Source organism: Rhyacophila brunnea, unplaced genomic scaffold (assembly GCF_057557595.1).
Source record: "Rhyacophila brunnea isolate RB1 unplaced genomic scaffold, BYU_Rbru_1.0 scaffold_62, whole genome shotgun sequence".
NCBI classification, from domain to species: Eukaryota; Metazoa; Arthropoda; class Insecta; order Trichoptera; family Rhyacophilidae; genus Rhyacophila; species Rhyacophila brunnea.
Window position 1 is genome coordinate 1,434,559 of NW_028233299.1, and position 21,393 is coordinate 1,455,951.

Below are 21,393 nucleotides of genomic sequence, written 5' to 3' on the forward strand. Positions count from 1 at the left end.
AAGTTTTTACTTTAAATCACTAAATATCAATTTAATCCGATTCGAAAAATAATTACAACGTTTTTGTATTTAAAGTTTTTTTTAATTTTTCAAATAAAAAAAACAAACAACAGAATTCAAATTATATTTTGAAATCTAGTTGATTTTGATCGGCACTTTGAATTCTGTACATATTTTATCATAAAGTGTAAAATCTGTATTTTGTCATTGGGGCAATAGAATGATATGAAGTATTTTTTTCTGATACAGTTGTTATTAGTAAATGCATCAACCATATATTTTTATCAGCCTACGATTCAAGAAGTAATTATGATTGGTTTAAAATACAATTTATGATTTTAATCTTTTTAGTTCTGCTGTAGCTAGTGTCTATGGCGTTTTCTTACTTTCAGGTGTTTGTGAAATCACATTTCTATCATATCTTTATAAAAATTTCATGCTGAAAAATTATTTCAAGTATTGTGATCTTTTTGTTCACATAATTTTATTCTATGAAAAATTGACAGGTGGTGAAATTTTATACATTTCATTCGGCCTGCTCTCGATTTTTTATGATTTTTTATTCCGAAACTTGACTTGGGATATCTTATGAATTTTCTTATCTTTTAAAGCCCATTTTGTAATTTTTTTTTGAAGTTTTAGTATAATTTTATTTGTTCAGTTTATTTTAATTTATAAATTCATGGGGTTCGTTGTTATATGGTTAGTGTCTATGCTATATTTGCTATTTAATTTTTTACTTTTATCACTAAACTTCTAGATTCTAAATTTAAGTCATTTATTTTATAATATTACTTATATAATCATTTTATAGTTATTTGTATCTCTACCAGGTCTGCATTTTTTTTAAAATGTGTTTTATTTATCTAAATATTTTTCTTTAGCAAAAATAATAAATTATTTTTTATTAGATAATATTCATTGCATTTTCAGGCTCAATATATAGCTTTTTTTATCAGAGGAAATTCCTTTAAAGATTGCTATTTTTTATGAAAGATATTTGCTAGACTCTATCGCCGATCTTCGTTCTGATTAAACTAAAAGATAATTTAATTTTCTTTGATTTTTGAACATATAATATACGTTAGTGGCATATATTAAATTTAGTTTATAGCTTTTTTTTGCCACCTTTAAAAACACATTACATATCATAATTTTGCCCAACATTTGAATCAAGGTATATTTCCCATGCGAATATTGCCCTTTTTCGAAAAATTTCTTTTCTAGACTCTATTGCCAATCTTCGATCCAATTAAACTAAAAGATAATTTAATTTTCTTTGATTTTTGAACATATAATATACGTTAGTGGCATATATTAAATTTAGTTTTAAGCTTTTTTTTTGCCACCCTTAAAAACACATTATAAATCATAATTTTGCCCAAAATTTATATCAAGGTATATTTAACATGCGAAATCTGCACTTTTGCAAAAAATGTAATGCAATATGTTATAGAATATATGATTAAGCTTCAAATAAGTGATATGTGATATTTAAAAAGTAAAATACTGTAATATTATATTTTTTTAAGGCTTTAAATATGATTATTTCAAAAGTTTTTGTTCTTTATATCAACTTGCTTGATTTATCTTATGCGTAGAATTTATTACTTTCATTTATCTTCTTCTATTCTAAGTTCTATTTCATTACTTTCCCATTTAAGATACCTATTTATTCAAGGGTCAATCACAATCCCAAGAATTGTATATATTCCTTGATCTGATTCGTGAATTCGATGTTCCATAGGTACCATTTATAATACTGTTTTCATACACTTCACGTCGTTTGCTTAAAGGTCATTCAGTTTTGATTTTATTTATCCTTATAGACTTGACTTTTTATTTGTTTCTCTTTGTAATTATTCTCTTTAATTTATGTAAAATTAAGTAAAAACAAAATATTAAATAATAATTTAATATGAAAAAAGGTATTTTTAAATTTGTGTATTGAACAAGTAGTTACGGATATTATTGAGATAAAAGAAAAGAGAAGGAACTATATTCTCTTATAAATATTTTTCCTGCTTTTTCTTTTGATTACGAGCGTTAATTTTCTATAAAATATTACAAAGACTCTATTTTTTTTCTTTTAGACAATTTAAAAATATGTATGTGTGACATACGGTGCCGTGAGTATAATTACAGTCATTATTTATGAAGAGGTCATTTTCATCATAGTAAATTATACTGTCTAGACTAGCTTGAGAGTCTATGATTGGAGCTATTGTATAAGAATTTTTGAAAAAAAGAATTAATTTAAAAGGCCATCTTTAATTTACCGTGTTTTCCCATGCATATAAATTAAGAACATTTCTAGAGTATCGTTTTCGATACGATCAGCATCTTTTATAAACCATAGTTAGATCGATAAAAATATAATGTTACTCGATCATACAATAGATTTCGCATAAATTTTTTTGTGGTGCATTTTTTTTGTTAATATTTACTACTTTTGTATTTGCATTCTTACTAACCAGAATATATGAATCGATCAAGTCAAAAGTGTTGCATGAATTCCAAAATTTATAAGCACTTTTAAAGTATTTTTTATGCTTTATCAATGCCTTATGAAATGAAGAATTCTAATAAAACAAATTTTTTTGAAGAGGGCAATTTTGGGAAGTGAACTGTCAAGCGTATTTATTTATTGATTTTTTATATTTATCAACACACATTTTTTACTACACACAGCACATTGCACATGTTATTTGAATCAGTTAAGATATATTAATAACAAATGTGTCTGCGTTATGAGAAAATCGTTCAATCTCTCGCATCGATCGCTGTTGGATAGCTTTAATTCTCTGAAAATCTTAATATTTTTTCGATAATTTTTAGTGGTAAATTTTAAACCTGTTTTCTTATAAGGGGAATAGTAAATTTGATTCCAAATCTACACCTAAAAAATCAAATTCGCCATATTTGATGAATTCGGGGTTATTTGGCTTTTTAAAAGGTCTTTTTATGATAATTAAAAAAAACGCGCTGAGATCTAAATACTTCATTTATCAGAATCAAGGAGTTTAAAATCCCAGACGAATTAGAAGCATACATGCAAGATCTCTCACTTCGCAAGACAATTAACTCATCGCATTTGAAGGAAGAAGAGCAGTTAATGAATATAGGCCAGGGGAAGGTGTCAAAAGATGTATCAAGAAATTGTGGAATATTCCTAATAGACTGAAAACGTCAATAAATTGATAAAATTGACAAAAATAAAATTTACCAATAAATAAATAAATTTTCAAATGTTTTTCAAATAAACGTCAAAAATAATAAGACCAAAAAATTGCCTCTGAAGATTGAAATAAAATCTAAATTCAAGCTAATTTCAATACCGACTAAAACTAATGCCTTAAATACTATTTCAATTAGGATGACATCATGTTGCAGACGAAAAATAAAGAATTCGTGGTTCATAATTCCCAAACCATGAGAATAAAAATCGAAGTAAGGAATAAATAAATCAATTACTCAGATTATTTAAATTCGATAAAAACATAAAAAAGCAACACAAATATCACAAAAACAAATTATTAGTTGTTCAAAGAGCTCGGTTGTTAGTTTAAAAAATCCATCTACAATCAATAAGATGTATATTGAACTTTATAATTCATTAAATTTTTAAAATTAAGAATCATAATTTTGAACAATAAGAATTTTTAAAATACTTAGGAAAATATAGATGCAGGAATCTTTTATTTGACTGCGATTTATTTGAACTGCAAAAAAATCATTATTTAAAATTTAATTGTAACGAATGATTTTCATGTCAGAAATGTACACAATAGATAAAATTTAAATTGCCTTTATTCTGTTTTTAGAAAGGTTTATATAGTACAGTATATGATTTTCAAGCATAACTTTCCTATGTATGTTTTGTTTCTTTCAAGTCAGACAAAAAAAGGCATGATTAGTTTTTAAACAGCAAGAATAATATTTTTTATGACATCATGATATTTCTTTATATATTTATTAACCCTAAAACCCCCCAAGACAAAAGTCACATTTATTATATATATTTTAAATACAGTAGTAAAATAGAATTTGACTCTATGAGACCAAAAATCAGTACTAAAACCCATAAATAATGTTAAATACTAAAAAAATTGATTTCTTTGATAAATTTATAAATTCGAAAGCTTTATGAATTAATTCTTTGACGCTTCAAGCGTGTGGAGTGCCTCGATAAGTCTAAAAATAACGAAAGAAATTATTAAAACGAAGAGTTTATATAATTTATCTTAAAAGTAAAAAATTATAGCATTAAATATAATTTAAAATAATTAAATCCTATGAAAAAGTATTGTTAAGCAATTTGATCACCAAATCTTCAAAAAAAAGAAACAAAGGATTTTCAAACCTCGACAAAAATTATGCGAACATAGAATTATTATATCTAAATAAAATACCATTTCTATCTAAAATCAAGATAAAAAGAATTTTTAAGAAAAAAGGAGGTAATATTTCACGAAATAACAAATGAAAATATAAATAATATTGTAAAGAAAACACCAATAACGATAAAAATATCACTAAAACAGTTGATTTTAAGATAATTTTACGAAGAAGATAATGCTCTAACTTATAAAAATAAACAGATTAAATTTTTATAACTTAAGAAGCAAATTCATATAAGAAAAAATATACATATAATATTGTCGCGGCCCAATAAAATTCATGGCAAAAAAAAAGATAAAAATACACTCATAAATATATATATAAGGCCTGTAAAATAAAAATAAATATTTGATTTTAGAATTCAAACTTGACTTTTTATCGATTTGTCCTTTTCTTTTCTCAATATTGAACTGTATTATAAATGAAAAAACGGTTTATCAGAGTTTTCGAATGAAATATACAGCCGAGTATATGTTTTTTGACGTCATTGTCGTTTTTATGCTTCAAAATATTTCACATGTTTTATATAAATAGAGTCTAGTTATTTACTGTTCAGTTCATCATAATGTTTCATCGATAATAATTTTAATTTCGCTTTAGGCGTTTATCGGTTTACATAATTATACGATTTTTATTAAATTCGTGCAGTTTGCAAATACATATACTTCTAGCATCTATTTTCTTCGCTTTAAAAACGCACATAAGAAAGAAAATTTTGACTTTTATTAAACACAATTATATATCAGGATAAACAATCCACTTTTTATTTATCGTTTTTAGATATTTAAAATATCTAAATACCGAGTAAAAAGTATTACTAGCAAATAATAATTATATTAGTCGAATTTATAAAAAAATATTGTAATTTATGCAAAATCTACTATGATAAATATAAGATTGATATCATATATTTAGTGGGTGTATATTGCAAATATATATTTATTCCTTTAATCAAAGAAATCTATCAGTTTGTGATGCTTCTATATTGAAAAAAATTCTTTGATTAATATAACGATAGAATAATATAAAGTGTTATTTTGAATATGTATTCATTTTTAAAAATAATTCACAACTAGGAATCTAGTTACAAAAACAATTATCAAAAAATACGCAAAAATATTTATATATAAATGAACGTGAAAAAACCTATCAAACAGTCGATGTATAAATTTTCTTTTTCTCCATTGAAAAACCAAAAAGCCGAATTAAAAATTGAACTAAGGATTAATATTTTTTTCATTAAGTATTGTATTTTAATAGATAGAATAGATCTGTAAAAGCATATTTACTTTTTTATAAAGCGAATAGAAACCAGCATTCATTTTTTCGTCATTTTTTAATAAAAAAGAAGCTGAAAATTCATGCCTGTATACTTACAATATTTTTATAAAAACATAAAGATGAAATGTTCGGTTCTTCTATTAACAAAAATATATTTGATTCACCAATCATCGTCGCCTGATAATAACGAATCTTCTTGATGTTCTTCGCTGTTGCTTTTTTGAGGAAAGTCTCTAACTCGTCCATTAAAAATAAAAGTTAAATATACATTTATGAAAAATATAAACGTTGAAAAAAAACAAAATCCAATGATTTTGGAAACAATTTTGTGATTATAAGCCCATTGGCGAACCCACCAACATTCTGGGATCTGGTCAATAGTAATTGAGCTGATCTGAATATCTTCCTCAATATAAAATTCCATATCGATCGTATCTTCTACTCCATATAATTTAATATATTTGACAAGTGATTGATTTGAACTGCACAATCTTAGTTTAACAAATAAATAAGTTATTAAAGTATCAATCAATATAAAAAAATCATCTTTGAAAATCATGCTAAAGTGTAAATAATTTCTTTGATTTTTTACATCATATCGTACGAAAAATCCAAGTTTCTTCATATTTTTTTGTGTTTCTGGTACATCCAAATTTAAAAATATACGTTCACCTTTCTTTCTTATTACTCTAGCTGAAAATGTTGTTTTATAAATATGCCCTATCGTAGGATCGAGGATCTTCGTAGGTAAAATCTTTGGAACTATCTGCAATACATTCGGGCACATAAAATTGTATGCGATCAGCGATAAAAGAGATGAGGCGAATGGTATTACTGCAATGTTTATGATTAAGAACCGAAATATCAGGCGTGACTTCATGTTGTTGATCATTATTATTATAAGGAGTAACAATTTAAAATTAAAATAAATTTCTTTGATTAATTTATCTATTAACATAAATTGACCATTAATTTTGACAAATAATACTTTTTTTGCGAATATACCAGGCTTATTTATATAAATATTGTAAAATATTTTTAACTTATAGTATATTGTAATTGTTCATTTAGACCAAATTTAACTAAATGAATAATATTTGTACAATTTAAATAAAGATTTATGTCCTTCATTTTCGGTTTAGATTTAGGTGATTATTATCATATGTAGTTTGTTTTTTTATAATAAGTTAAAATATAAAATCCAGCTTTGTGCTCAATTCTGCCATATCGGCTGTTCTCTAAACTTCTTTATTTCGAAAGAATATTGCGCCTCATCACTCTTAATTTACGCTACCAAAAGTAAGGTTGATTCTCATTCTAAAGGGTAAATATATATTGAAATTACTCTTGTATAATGAAAAAAAGAAATTCATCACTCTGATAGAAATTGGCGTGGCAAGTATTGACAATATAAACATAGTTGAAAACGAAAAATTGAGAAAATATGACCTGCTATCATCCAAACTGTCATTAATATACAAATGCAAGACAAAAATTATCCCATATGTTATAACATGGGACGGTGTGGTTACACGATATCATAGAAGGTACCTGAAGGAACTAGATGTCACGAACCAGGTTGAGGCATATATTCGAACCTTGGGATTGAGAAAACCCCTTGAATTAATAAGTCTCGAAAGAAGGAGGGGTATTGAAGAAGACTATGGAGAGGAGAAGATAGTCGAAAGTATAAATACGCTGTGCGTACAGAGAATCAAGCAAGCTGTGCCTGAGAACAAAAACTAAAATTACGACTATAAATATGGCCCATAAATAAAAAATAAGTTAAATACTAGAAATTAATATCCGAAAAGATAATAATAATTTATAGAACATATATGGCAGATAATCTGAATTTGAGAAACTCATCTGACATGCATTTACTTTATATACAGTTGTATATAATATGTTTTGAAAAGAACCTTTTAACCAAATACATTCTTATATGTTTCTATTTTTTTTGATGGATGAAATAGCTTCCGCTAAAAAATGAAGTTTTTAATTTTTCATTGCAAATTAGACGTTTTGGTTAATGTTATTTTTTTATTATTTATGGGTTAATTTGATTTTTAGCTTTTTATAGTTGTTCAAGCAAAACTAAGGATTACTCTTTAGAACTCATTTGGCAGATAAATTTTCTACATCATCATCGTTACAATCTTCCTCGTTCCATCTCCTTCTCTCAATACTTCGTAATTCAAGTTTCTTCCTCGATCTTATTGTTTGTGCGTATGCTCCCGCTTCAGTTGTCATTCCTAACGCCATAATATACGATTTACGGCATTTTGTAACCACCCCATCTCAAGTTATGACATATGATCTATTAATGTTAAAATTATATTATTTCATGTAAAAACAAAGAAAATTGTAAATACGCAAAGTTTTATGCTGAATTATTTTTTATTCCCCGGGCAAAAATGCCACATGTAAATTTTTTTAAAATTTATGGTCAAAATGTGATTTTTCTAAAAGAAAAATTTAGAACGTGGAATTTATTTCTATTAAATAGAGCCAATGGTTTTGAAAACATTAGATGCATTTTAAAAAAATAATTTGAAGAATCGTGAAATGACAGTAAAGCAAAGATGCATACACGAAGACTAACTTAAAATGTTATTTCTTGATTTTAATTATGATAAAATACTCTAGAAGCTAAAATTGTTTGATTTCAAATTCAATTAACCATTTATTGATTCCAATTATGGTTAATTACTTGTTTTTATTTTATTTTTAATTGTCATTTGGAAAATGTGGAATATACTTGAAAAATATTCATTTACACAAAATAAAGATAAAATGTGCTAATCATACATTCAAACATATTTAAAATATGAAAAATATAGATTGATATATAAAATATTGTGAATCTGAGGGGTTGTATGTTACCATAAATTATAATAAAATTAGATTACAGAAAAGTTAGAAATCGAGATCACTAATGTACACAAAAATAACCAAAAATATATTAATCTACTATTCAATAAAAAAATACATTTGTAGTAAAATTCCGTAAAAAAAAGCTTTTGATGTTATAATGTTACTCTTAACACATACAAAATTCTTTAGATGAAAATAGTCGTAGTAGATAATATAATTGAAAATGTTTAAATATATTATAATTAAAAAAAAATCTTCATATGACATAAAGTATGATAATATCAGTACATCAAATAAAATTTAACTATAATATTTACATTAATTACACACGAAATTCTATTATATAAACAATAGTAATTGGATTATGCAGTAATTATAATTTAAAAAATGCATATATTAATTTAATTTAATATAGTGTTTTTAGTTATCAAGGCTGGAGTGTGGAGTTATAATATAGGTATATTTTAAAAGAACAATATTATAACATATAACAACTATTTGATAAACCCTGTTATAAAGTCCCCGAATTTTTTCAATGATAAATTTCTGTATTTAATAGTATAATAAATATGTCTAGAAAAAAAATACAAGCATCGGTGCTTTACAAGGCCATGATTCGTATATTTATATACGTTCATTCAGCGGCAAAATTCCCAAAAAAATATTGAACAAGCTAGTTTTAAGCGACAATTATGTCTGTATCGATATGCGCAAAAACACAGAACCCCAAATAACTTATTTATAATCCATGTAATATGGATAAATGAAGCTCGATATAACATAAATATAACATTTATTGTGTTTTTATGGTATAAAATATACAATAATGCGAAAAAATTACAAAAATATAGTTATTGTATGCTGAGGATAACATTTAATTTAGTTGTATCCATAAAATTATTATGAAATCATCAGATAATAGCGCGCAAATTTTAATATTACATTTTCTTAACTTTGAATAAACTAACATTGCGATGCCATCTCTATTTCGAAAAAATAATTTTGAGCAAAAATTTATTTTTTTATTATATTTTTTATAAATAAAACAGTAAATAAGCGTCAAAACAAATAAATGATTTAATATTTTTTTTAAATTGTCAAAAAATAAACAGAAACGAATTTACTATTTAATACGAATATTAACTAGAATTACTTAAGCTCGCTGCTTAAGTTACCAATAGAATCCATATACATTTAAATACTATTGAATCCCAGATCTTCCTAATTTTCATATACGTGTCTAAATTTTTACTACTATATGGTTTTGAACTCTTTGGATTTGGGCTTAAACTTTTCAGTCACAAAGATATTATGATTTGTGAAATATGAAGGGATTAAATTACTATTTCAGCTAAAAGAGTTATTATGTATATTTTTGAAACGTTGCATCATTGGAAAAGTTGAGCAGTGTTTAAAATAAAATTACAGACTTCCTAAAATTGAAAATTCAAATAATAAAAAGCTACGTATCTAAGTTATATAAATTTTGCTGATATTCAAATAAAGTATGGAAATTTAATTTGAACAATAGATTTTTATCACTTTTTATATTAAATAAATAATTTTGATTTTGTGAAAATAGAAAAAATATGAAGAAACTAAGGAATTGTATAATTTAGAACCGCAAAGACTCCTAAAAAAATATCACGAATGATTTCTATCATACCTGTACTATAAATTTAAGTAAACTAATTTATAAGACAAATAATAATTTATCATTTATATTTTAAAAAAAGAGAAGGGGCTGCATAAAAGTATACTATTTCTGAAAAAATTAATCTAAATTTAGTCCGTTTTGTTCATATATTTATAAATTTAGACGATTAGATTCCTGTGATCAAATTTTTCTCAAAATATTTCAAAAACCACATATATAATTCATCAAAAGCTATGTTTTTAATGAATCTATAATTATGTAAAAGTAAAAAAACATTTAATACAATATCCACAGAAAATTGCCAGGAACTAGTGCATTTTATCAATTGTTAAAAAATTATTTAGAAAAAATCATAATTTTACTTTATTTTAGAATTTAGATTGATTAAAAATATATTACCGATAGTATCGTCTGCGAAATTCTTAACCATTCAAAATAGTGCTAAAAAGAATATTCAATACAGAGAATACGACATAATTATTTTTTTTAAGGAATATTTTTTGTAAGTTTCCTAAAAATAGATCTCTAATAAAAATTCATTTTCATGTGCTATAATACAATTGAAATATAAAATTTTCGGTTATTTAACATTAGAAATTATAATTCAGGGCCCTCCATACGTTATTTTTTTGTCTAATTCATAAAAAAACAATAATTTTTGCGTCAAATCTATAAAAAAAAAGTAAAAAACAGTGTCTATATTTGAAAGAAACAAATATGAAATAAAGACAATGTCAAAAGGTAATAATAAAAATATATAATTTACTTTCTGAACGTCCGAAGACTTTATAGACCACAATAAAGTATTATCAGAAATGATTCTCACGATCTGATTTGTCTTGGAAATATTTTACTTTGTATATGGAAGTTAATTAGTTTTTTTCTGTTTTTACCACGTAAAAATACAACATGGTCTTATAAACTTTATAATATAAGGTGTATTGATTATTTCCAAATAAAGCTATATTTTCTTGGATTATATATAAAACCTTTTAAACTTTTAATTAAACAATCTTTAGTGCCTTTGATAATATTATTTATATATTTTTTTCAAAGTTCATGACCTTATAGAATGAATTATGATTGTTTTTTTTATAAAATTATATAATCAGAATTTATTATTCATAATTTACCGCATAACGACGAATGTAATAAAATATCTAGTTCAAAGCTGTTTTATATTTAAATTATACTATTTTATCCACAAAACAGATTAGACCTATACTTTGACGTTCGTTCATTCTAAAATCATATGTGCTTTATTATAATCTTTTTTTCACCTAAAAGGCGTTAAAATATAGAAGAAAACAGCCCTTTTATTTTATGAGCATTCCCTTAGCAGCATAGAATACCTTTTTGGTCAATAAAATCTTGATGAAAGAAAATAATAAAACTGCTTAGAAATGCTAAATTATAATCATATAAATGTAATGATTTGATGAATTTGTGAGAAACCGAGAAAATCATGAATTCAAATAAAAAAAGAAAGCTTGCAATGTTTTTTTATCATATTTAGGCTTTTTGGTATACAATGTTGATAAAAAAATCAATCTGATCATTATAAAATGACTTAAAAATACCAAAAAACATGTAAATATAAAGAATATAATATAAGATGACATAATAAGGTGCGAGATTCTACATGATCATATATAAATCACTAAAATACATTTATCTGCTTAAAATATATTTTTTTGCGTAAATTCTGAAATTTATTCCGACCAATTTTATATAATTTTTATTTGGCTTACATACAAGTGAAAAAGTTGGCAGTATATGATATTTTTTCTGTTTTTTTATCATATTATATTTTAAAAGGCAAAAAATAAGGCTTTTATCGTTATTTTCTCTTTTTAACGGAATCTACAGTTTTAAAAATAGCTTTTTTTGTCAGTTTATAGTGAAAAGTAAATATTTGACAAAAACAATTTTATATTCAATAAGCGACAACATAAGCCCTATTTGAAAGAATTATGTTTTTTATTTAGGACAAAAATATTAAACCTTGTAAAATCAAAGAATTATATAATTTATAGCACAATGATCCGGCAAAAATATATGTTAAATAATCCATTATCTTTCTTAATAAAACTAAATAGACCTAATTTTAAATATAATAGAATTTTTTTAAAAGCCACGACCTCATATTGACGAAGAAGACACTCATATATTTAAGTAATCTTTTTCAGTTTTTAATTATTTTTTAAAGTCTTTTTGGAACTTCAGAGCAAAAAATTATTTTGATTAGGTGGATTTTTTTAAAATTTTGAAAAACCAATCCGTAAAAAATTATAGAAAAAAAAACCATAATATTAATTATTGATGTCTAGCTCTAAAATAAAAAATCGGCCTTAGGCAGTGTTTATATAAACAAAAAATGTTATCAAAAAATATACTATATCTGCTGTAAACATATCATACTTATTTTATAGTTTCTGAGTTATAATACTTAAATACCTATAGAAGGCATTGATTTTTATTTTTGGATATTAGTAACGAAGCACAATAGTTTTTCGAAATTTCTTTCCTGATATTATTTCATTTTTTTTCTTTTTAATTTTTGCAATATGTAAGCCAAAAAAATATTTCAAGTATTATTGGCATATTGATAAAAAAAATGTAGCCTGTTTTTTTAATAGAAGGTCAAGTAGTATAAAAAACCTTCATAGATATTTTTTATAACAAAGACACGAAGAAAAGTGAAAGATTAAACATTTTTAGCGCATTAACCAATATTTAAATTGATAAATCATTTTTTAATCTTTGAGTGGAAATTATTGATTGCTGTTTTTACACAAACTATAGATAATTTTTTATTTTAGAAAATGTACATCTAAAACTATTTTCGAATATAGTCCATATAAGGCAATCATGATTATAAAATATCAAAAGAACACTTGATCTGTTATAGAAATGTGAATAAAGAGTATTAATAATCTGAAAATATTGAAAATAAGATTAATAAGCAGATGAACTTACAATTATTTACAAATTAAGAACTCAAATATTGCCATGTGTCATAACTTAGGATGGGGCGGTTACAAAATATTTTAAGTTGATTATTAAGGAGTGTGGACTTCCAACTAAAACGGAAGAAAATTCACATACATAGGATTGATGAAGACACTTGAACTAATGTGTCTTAAGAGAAGAAGATGCATTGTGGAAGATTTTAAATATGATTATGGTGAAAGAAGTATGGTCTAAAGATAATTTGAAAGATTACTTGAATAAGATTTGATAAGTAAAAAGCAAATTAACCCAAGAATAACGAAATGGAATATCAAAATAGATGTTTAAGTAAGGGCTTTAGCGAAATAAATAATATTTTTCATGTTTTTAAAGAAAAAAACTTAAGTTTTGTCGCTGATTTCTTTCTTTTCTTATTTATATGCGGCCAGTTTGACAATCACAATTTTATTAATATACATAATATAATGCATCCTTTTTTCGGGGTTTAATGCATATTTTTCAAACCAAAAAGTATAATTATGCGAAAGCACATTATATTTACTGCGTATGTTACTATTTAAATCTAACAAAGTTTTAAGATTTAAATTTCTTTAATAAATGCATTCATTGCTACTTGTTCATTTTTTTGATAAAACTTATTATAGTAAAATTTTCAGTGAAGAACCGTACTTCTATATCAAAAAGAAAAAATTTAGATAATTCAATTCAATGGCGTATTATCTATTTGCCATATATATTTTATACTCTAAATATGGTTAACAATACAATATATATCGAGTTTCTTTTTTTATAAATTATATAAATTTTTATAAATAAACTTGGTTTTTGTCTAGAAGATATTTTCGGTTTAATTTTCACTGTGGTTTTTAATTTTTAATGTGTTTTTTAAGATACATCAGCATCAATATTGTTATAATAGCAAAAGTTTAATAATATCTGAATTTCAATCCACAATTTGAAAAATAAACAATAAATTACAATGAAAATAATTTCAACCGGTATTTTTTATTTATGGAGTAAATAAATAGTCGTAATTTTAGTTTTTGTTCTCAGGCACAGCTTGCTTGATTCTCTGTACGCACAGCGTATTTATACTTTCGGCTATTTCTCCTCTCCAAAGTCTTCTTCAATACCCCTCCTTCTTTCGAGACTTATTAATTCAAGGGTTTTTCTCAATCCGAAGGTTTGAATATATGCCTCAACCTGGTTCGTGACATCTAGTTCCTTCAGGTACCTTCTATGATATCGTGTCACCACACCGTCCCATGTTATAACATATGGGAATATTTTTGTCTTGCATTTGTATATTAATGACAGTTTGGATGATAGCAGGTCATATTTTCTCAATTTTTCGTTTTCAACTATGTTTATATTGTCAAAGCTTGTGACGCCAAATTTCGATCAGAGTGATGCAGTTCTTCTTTTTGTCATATACAAAAATATCAGGCCTTTCATTCGATAACTTGGTGTCTGTTTTAATTCTTGTATTTACTTTGATCTCCGCGAATTCGTTTTCCATTATTTCTTGTATACCCACTTATTAAATATATTTATTTTTAATTTATATTTTATCAAGAATATTCATAAATTTTCATGTTTTCATTCTGAAAATAATTTCCTAAAATAAATATAATCCAATATTTGAGCGTTTACGGCAACTTATTGGTATCAACTATATGAAAACATATCTTTGTCCAAAATAGTGTTATTTTACACAGCAATAATGCCTACAAACTCAAAAATATGAGTTTAATCCGATGCAGTCAAATTATTATGACTCTTGCACATACTTGTGAATATTGAGCATCAATATATAAATGAAATTAGTTTATTCTTTTCTATGCTTAAATCAAAGAGATGCGTTGTTCTTCTTCATTTGTCAACTTTTCCCAAAACCTACACATCATAGACCATATGCCCTCTTTTCTTCTTGAAGACGCGCAATTTACTTTCATCATCTTCGAAGATCATGTTTAGATCGAAGATTTTATTTTTCCATCACAGAATATTATCAAGATTTCTCTTCTAATTCTCTTTTTAGTTACACAAATTGTTTTTCTTGGGATTTAAAGTTCTTTTATAATTCTTTATCATTATCACTAGATAACATCATCACAAATATATTTCTAGTTTCTTTCAATGAACAAATATAATTCTTTTAATTTTTTGACTCAAAACTAAGTTTAACTTCTTGGCAATTCTTCTAGTTGTATCTTAATTTTTCATAAAGGTAGTATACCATGATTTTTACTAAATTACAACATAGCGTGTTCTCTTCTTTTAAAGGGGCTTCGTGCAAAGCCCCATCAAAAATAATTATTCATTTCATATCTTTTTTAAAATGTGTAATTTAAAAAAGTCGACAAGTAATAGAGGGCACAGTGAAGACTAAATAAACCCTTGGGTTTTCTCTATATTAATGTGGCTTTAGGTATGTAGTGTAAACATTTGACCTAGCGCCTTTATTAAAAAGATATAAGGTTGGAATCATCTAGCTCAAAGATATTAGTAGATTAAGAAGCTGGCAATCAGTGCCGCCTAGCTGCAAGGAATACAGAAAACACTGATAAGCAGACCCACAGTCAAGAAAACCTTCAGCTTTAAGCATACACTGATCGGCGTGCTGAAATCACTCAATTCTATTACAAACGGAAGTGCAAGTAATCACAGCTAATATTGTATGATAGAGATATTTCTCGAATCGGTGACTTGTTGACTGATCAATATAATACCTATAAGCAGGATTTTAAATATAACACAAGATATTTCCATTTTTTGCCTCTAATTCAACGCATATATAAGTGCTATCATTTTGACAATAAATATCATTTATGCATATAAAATTACATGAGAAAAGTTCCTTTTATTTTGTGAAATTGAAGTTGTTTCTTAATTTATTACTCCTTCTATATCAGGGTTGGTAAATACGTTTCAATATTTCCGTTGCATTGAAGATATTTAGATAAGTATAGAGTTATTATACCTTGTGTAAAGTATATACTTCTATTGTTGAAAAATAATATTATGTAAATTCTTGTCTATTATGTTTGAACTTGTCGAAATGTACTTGTCTGTATTTATTCTATTACTTGATGGATATTTAGCTAGCTGTTCTATCTACAGGCTTATTAGATTATTTTTATCTAATATACACACTTCTGCCATACCTTTTAAACGGTTTTACTTGCGAAAAAGGCTACTAAGAAATTTAATTATGAAATTTAGAAGTGTATGTATCAAATAAAGAAGAGAAAGAGTTTATTTTAATGCCTATAATATGATTTTCATGCATTACCTCTATATAAGAAATAAAGAATTTCGTATCGTTAATGCAAAAAATTCTTAAATAAAATAGGCAGGCCTGATAAATGGTTATTCTGAAGGCTATAATATGATTTCTGCTTGATTTTATACATTCACATTACAAGAAAAAATGATAATTTTATTGTTTATGAACTTAAGGAATGTTTTATGTCGATAAAAAGTGGGAACATGATTTAATCACATCCTGGAGTATGATTATGATTAATTTTAATGGCATTTTTAAAAAAATTGTTTTTAAATTATGAACATACTTAGTATTATATGAAGAAGATTCAAAATAGTTATTGTGAATGCTGGAGTATGATTTAAAATAACTTTTATAGACACACACCAAGAACTTTTATAAATACTTGTTATTATAAAAAAAAATAAAAAATAGCAATTCTAGAATAGTTATCGATTTCCAGTAACTTTTATAAATATACTATAAAAAATTTCAAGGACATTTATTTTGGCTTTATATATTTATGGGTTTTGTTTTTTTTTATTAATTTTATCTATTTAGACAAGGTCAGTCGATTGAGAATATTGCACAACTCATTGATGCATCTTTTGGAACCTTACCCTGATCTATCTTCCTCAACTACTTTTCTTCTCTCAAATAAGATCTGTTCAAGTGTCTTGTGAGTGTGAGAGGTTGCATGTTGCTTTATATTCGTTCGAAATTTTTAACACCTTAACATATTTGAAATACTTGGTATTAAATAAAAAAAGAGGTTATTCTAAAATAGTAGTTGATTTGCATTAAAACTTTTATTAAAAAAGCCCAAGAAATTTTATTAATACTTGCTATTGAACAAAAAGAATAAACAATAGCTATTTTAAAATAATAGCTGATTTGGAATAACTTTTATAAAGATACTGTTACACATTTTATAATTACCTGTTATTGCGAAATAAGAAAAAAAGAGATTCTAAAACAGTAGTTGATCTCAATTAGATTTAAAAATATTAACCTTTTTTACTTAAGTATTTTAAGATCGTATTCCTTACCTTCAAACGGGAAAACGGCTTCGACGACAAGACATCCAGATTCCGAGAAATCAAGGTCATTTGGGTAATATTTTTTACCTACTTTTACGAGATATTCATTGTTGAGCTGAATAAATCGTTTTTCGCCCATTACAATGCCTGAGTTTTTTCTTGTTTTCTGAACAAATGCGTTTAATTCTCTTGCATCGCTCATTTCTTTGGTTTCTTCATCTTGGTTTGTATTCAAAATAACGCAAAAGTATTCCCCTGATTGGAAAGGGAAATCCACGTCTTTAATTTTTTTGCTGTATAGTATTTCATCCTTACTAATTTCGATGTTATTTATGATTATATATCCACTTTTCATGATTTCGTGGACATTTTCAGGTTTTAAAATTCGTATAGCAGTTATTTTATCTTTTTTTGATACTTTTTCTGATTCTTTGATCTTTGAAAAGTTTGGTTTCCACGATTCTTCGAAAACATAATCATTTTCATTTTTTAGCACAATTTCCAAAAGATTACATTCACTTTTTATAATATCAATAAATTTTAGAGTGTTTTGATGATTATTTGATATTATATATCCTTCTCTTAAAGTAGTTTTCAAGCTTATTTTATTTGATTCTCTGAGAAACCTGAAAGCAGTTATTATATTTTTTATTTTATCGAATGGATGATCTGTTATTTCCCTACCTTTTGGGTATATTTGGTAATGAACCGAGTTGAACTCGATATTTTCGTGTTTCTTTATGTCTAGATATAGATTTTCATTTTCAGATTTTTTAATTATTTCTTGGAATGAATATTCAGAGAAGAAAGGGGTGAAAGGTGCCATTGTTATTGAAAAGTTTATAAGTATTTGTCCTAAAACTTTGTTTCTTCCGTTTCTTATTTCTGTTCTGTTCATTCTTATGTACCATTTCGATAAATCGTCGATAAACGTAAGAACTTGTGCCATAATGTTGTTTAAATGGTAGTTTTCCATTTCTTTTTCGATGAAATTAAGCAAGAAATTGAATCTATAAATTATCCATTCGTCCATCATCAAATATTCTTTTAATGATTCATCTATGTTTTCTTTGTTGTTGCTGTTAATATCTATTTTATCAAAATCGTTTCCTATTTTCTCAATAATATTATCAATTTTCGATTCTTGCTTTTTAATTGCCTTCTCAACCCTATCATTGGCGCTTTCAATCAAATTATCCAATTTTTTAATTTTAAGAGCCTGTCCATCGAATACCTTTTCCAGAATTATTTTAGATTCATTATCAGAATTCTTTACTGGCCCGTTTTTTTCAATTTTATGAGAATCAAGGAAGAATTTAAGGATATTGTACCAAGGTATCATCAAACCCTTCAAAACGTCTCGAACCCTGCTTTCCCCAAACTTCATATTTTCAGCAACAACAACTGGGCTGGAAATAAGAGAAAATCGCAAACAATCACTCCCATACGTTTCGATGATTTTTGATGGATCAGGATAATTTTTAAGTCTTTTACTCATTTTTTTACCATCTTCTGCAAGAACAATTCCATTTACGATAACGTTTTGGAATGCGGGTCTTTTGAAGAGTATCGCAGAAATTACTGTTAATGTGTAGAACCATCCTCTTGTTTGATCGACGCCTTCGCCTATAAAATCGGCTGGAATGTTCAATTCTTTATTGGTGAATGGGTAATGGGCTTGGGCATATGGCATTGACCCTGATTCGAACCAACAATCCAGAACTTCATCTACTCTCTTGTATTTTATGCCGTCTTTTATTATTTCGATGCTGTCGATATATTCTCGATGAATATCAGTATTTTTGTATATGCTATCTTTTTCATTTTTTATTTTATGTGTATTATTAGCTTCTTTAACGTTGTCTTTTTCGTTAATATTTTCAAATCGATTATTTAGATTCCCGAAAAGTTTAGTATTACCCAATTCTTCAAGCTCAGAAATACTCCCTACACACAAAAACTTTTTATAATCTTTATCTGCCCAAATCGGGACAGGTGTTCCCCAAAACCTATTTCTCGAAATACTCCAATCTTTGGCCCCGGCTAACCAATTGTGAAATTTTTTGTACTTGACACTTTCAGGCACCCAATTTATTTTCTCATTCTGTTCCATTAAATCTTTGGCAAACTCTTTAACTTTAATAAACCAATTAGGAATAACCTTGTAGATTAATGGTGTATCGCTTCTCCAACAAAATGGATATCGATGCAAAATACTCATTGAGTTAAAAAGAAGATTACGTGTCTTTAAATCACTTATTATATCCTTGTCACAATCTTTGACATATCTTCCTTTAAAAATACTAACTTCATCCGTGAAACTTCCAGAATCATTTACAGGACATGGAACTTCTTCGTTTTCTTGGATTATATTATTTTTAACAAATGCATTGTAATCTTCTTCTCCAAATCCAGGAGCACAGTGAACTATTCCCGTTCCTGAATCTTTGTCTATGAAATCCCCATGAATTATCCTAAAATACCCCTTATTAACACGAAGTTTTTCATAAAATGGGTAGGGTTGGATATATTCCAAGTCAATTATATTTCTCCCTAAGAATTTTGATACAACTTTCCCTTTTTTCTTGTTGAAAGCCGTGTTGAAATACTCATCTACCCTCTCTGAAAGAATTATTAAATACTCTTGCTCGCATTCTACTAACGAGTACGTAAAATCTTGATTTATTGCTAGTCCACAGTTCGATGGAAGAGTCCATGGCGTAGTTGTCCACACCAAACAATATACATTATTAGAATCAATATTTCTTGCACCATTTTTACATGCACCATATCCATTGTAAATTTCTCCTTGTGCATTAATTTCTTTACCGTCACTAAATAAGATATCAACATTCTTAATGCTTAATTTAAATTTCAAAATTATAGATATTTCATTCACATCCTTATAATTCTGATTGGCCTCAAAATTTGATAAAGGCGTTCCACATGCAGTACTAAAAGGCATAACCCTATATCCTCGATAAACTAACCCTCTTTTAAAAAATTCATTAAAAATATACCACACACTTTCCATAAAAGACGTATCCATCGTTCTATACCCATTCTCAAAATCAATCCATCGCCCAAGACGATTAATTATTCCTTCCCATTCTCCCGTATACTTCAAAACTATATCACGACACAACCTGTTATACTCTCGAATACCTACCCTGTTAAGAACATCTTCTCGACCTCGTATTTCATACTTCTGATCTATTTCATATTCCACTGGAAGGCCGTGACAATCCCAACCGAATCGTCGCTCAACTTTGTAGCCATGTTGAATAAAATATCGGGTAACTGTGTCTTTAATTGTTGAGGCTAGGATATGCCCATAATGTGGTAATCCTGTCGCGAATGGTGGTCCGTCAAAAAATGTATAGGTCGGTCTTTCTTCCATAAGTCTGTTAGATGTATCAAAGCATGAATATTGCTTCCATTTTGATAAAATCTCTTCTTCTGTACTCGTAAAGTTGAAATTGTTGGACATTCCTTTTTTATAGGGGTAGATTTAATTTATTATATATTGGTTTGTTGATTCTATTGATTTTAATGTCAAGGCGATTTAAGCAATAACCAAAATAATAACACTTGAATGAAATTAATAAATATGTTAAGGTTATTAGAGCAAAGACAAAAATAGTAACACTTGAATGAAATTAATAAATATGTTAAGGTTATTAGAGCAAAGACAAAAATAGTAACTCTTGAATGAAATTAAAAAATATGTCAAGGATATTTATAGCAAGGACCAAATATATCTCAGAATGAAATTAATAAATGTGTTAAGAAGATTTAAGCAAAGACCAAAAAAATAAATGATGGAATTTTAGTGTTAAAGAATATATTTTTATCACCGAAATCAAAAATAATTATAGAATAAAACAAATGTATGA

The 21,393-nt window shown here is 26.2% G+C and overlaps 1 protein-coding gene across 1 annotated transcript; it reads right to left on the reverse strand.

Annotated features, from left to right (window-relative positions):
* Positions 1–2,893: 2,893 nt before the first annotated feature.
* LOC147065034 (uncharacterized) lies at positions 2,894–20,897 on the reverse strand. The gene is made up of 5 exons (XM_085957345.1): positions 20,360–20,897; positions 19,403–20,305; positions 18,779–19,294; positions 17,916–18,544; positions 2,894–2,899 (listed from the first exon to the last, which is right to left on the reverse strand). The coding sequence occupies exons 1-5, from the start codon at positions 20,895–20,897 to the stop codon at positions 2,894–2,896; spliced, it is 2,592 nt and encodes an 863-aa protein (XP_085813471.1).
* Between the last annotated feature and the right edge of the window lie 496 nt (positions 20,898–21,393).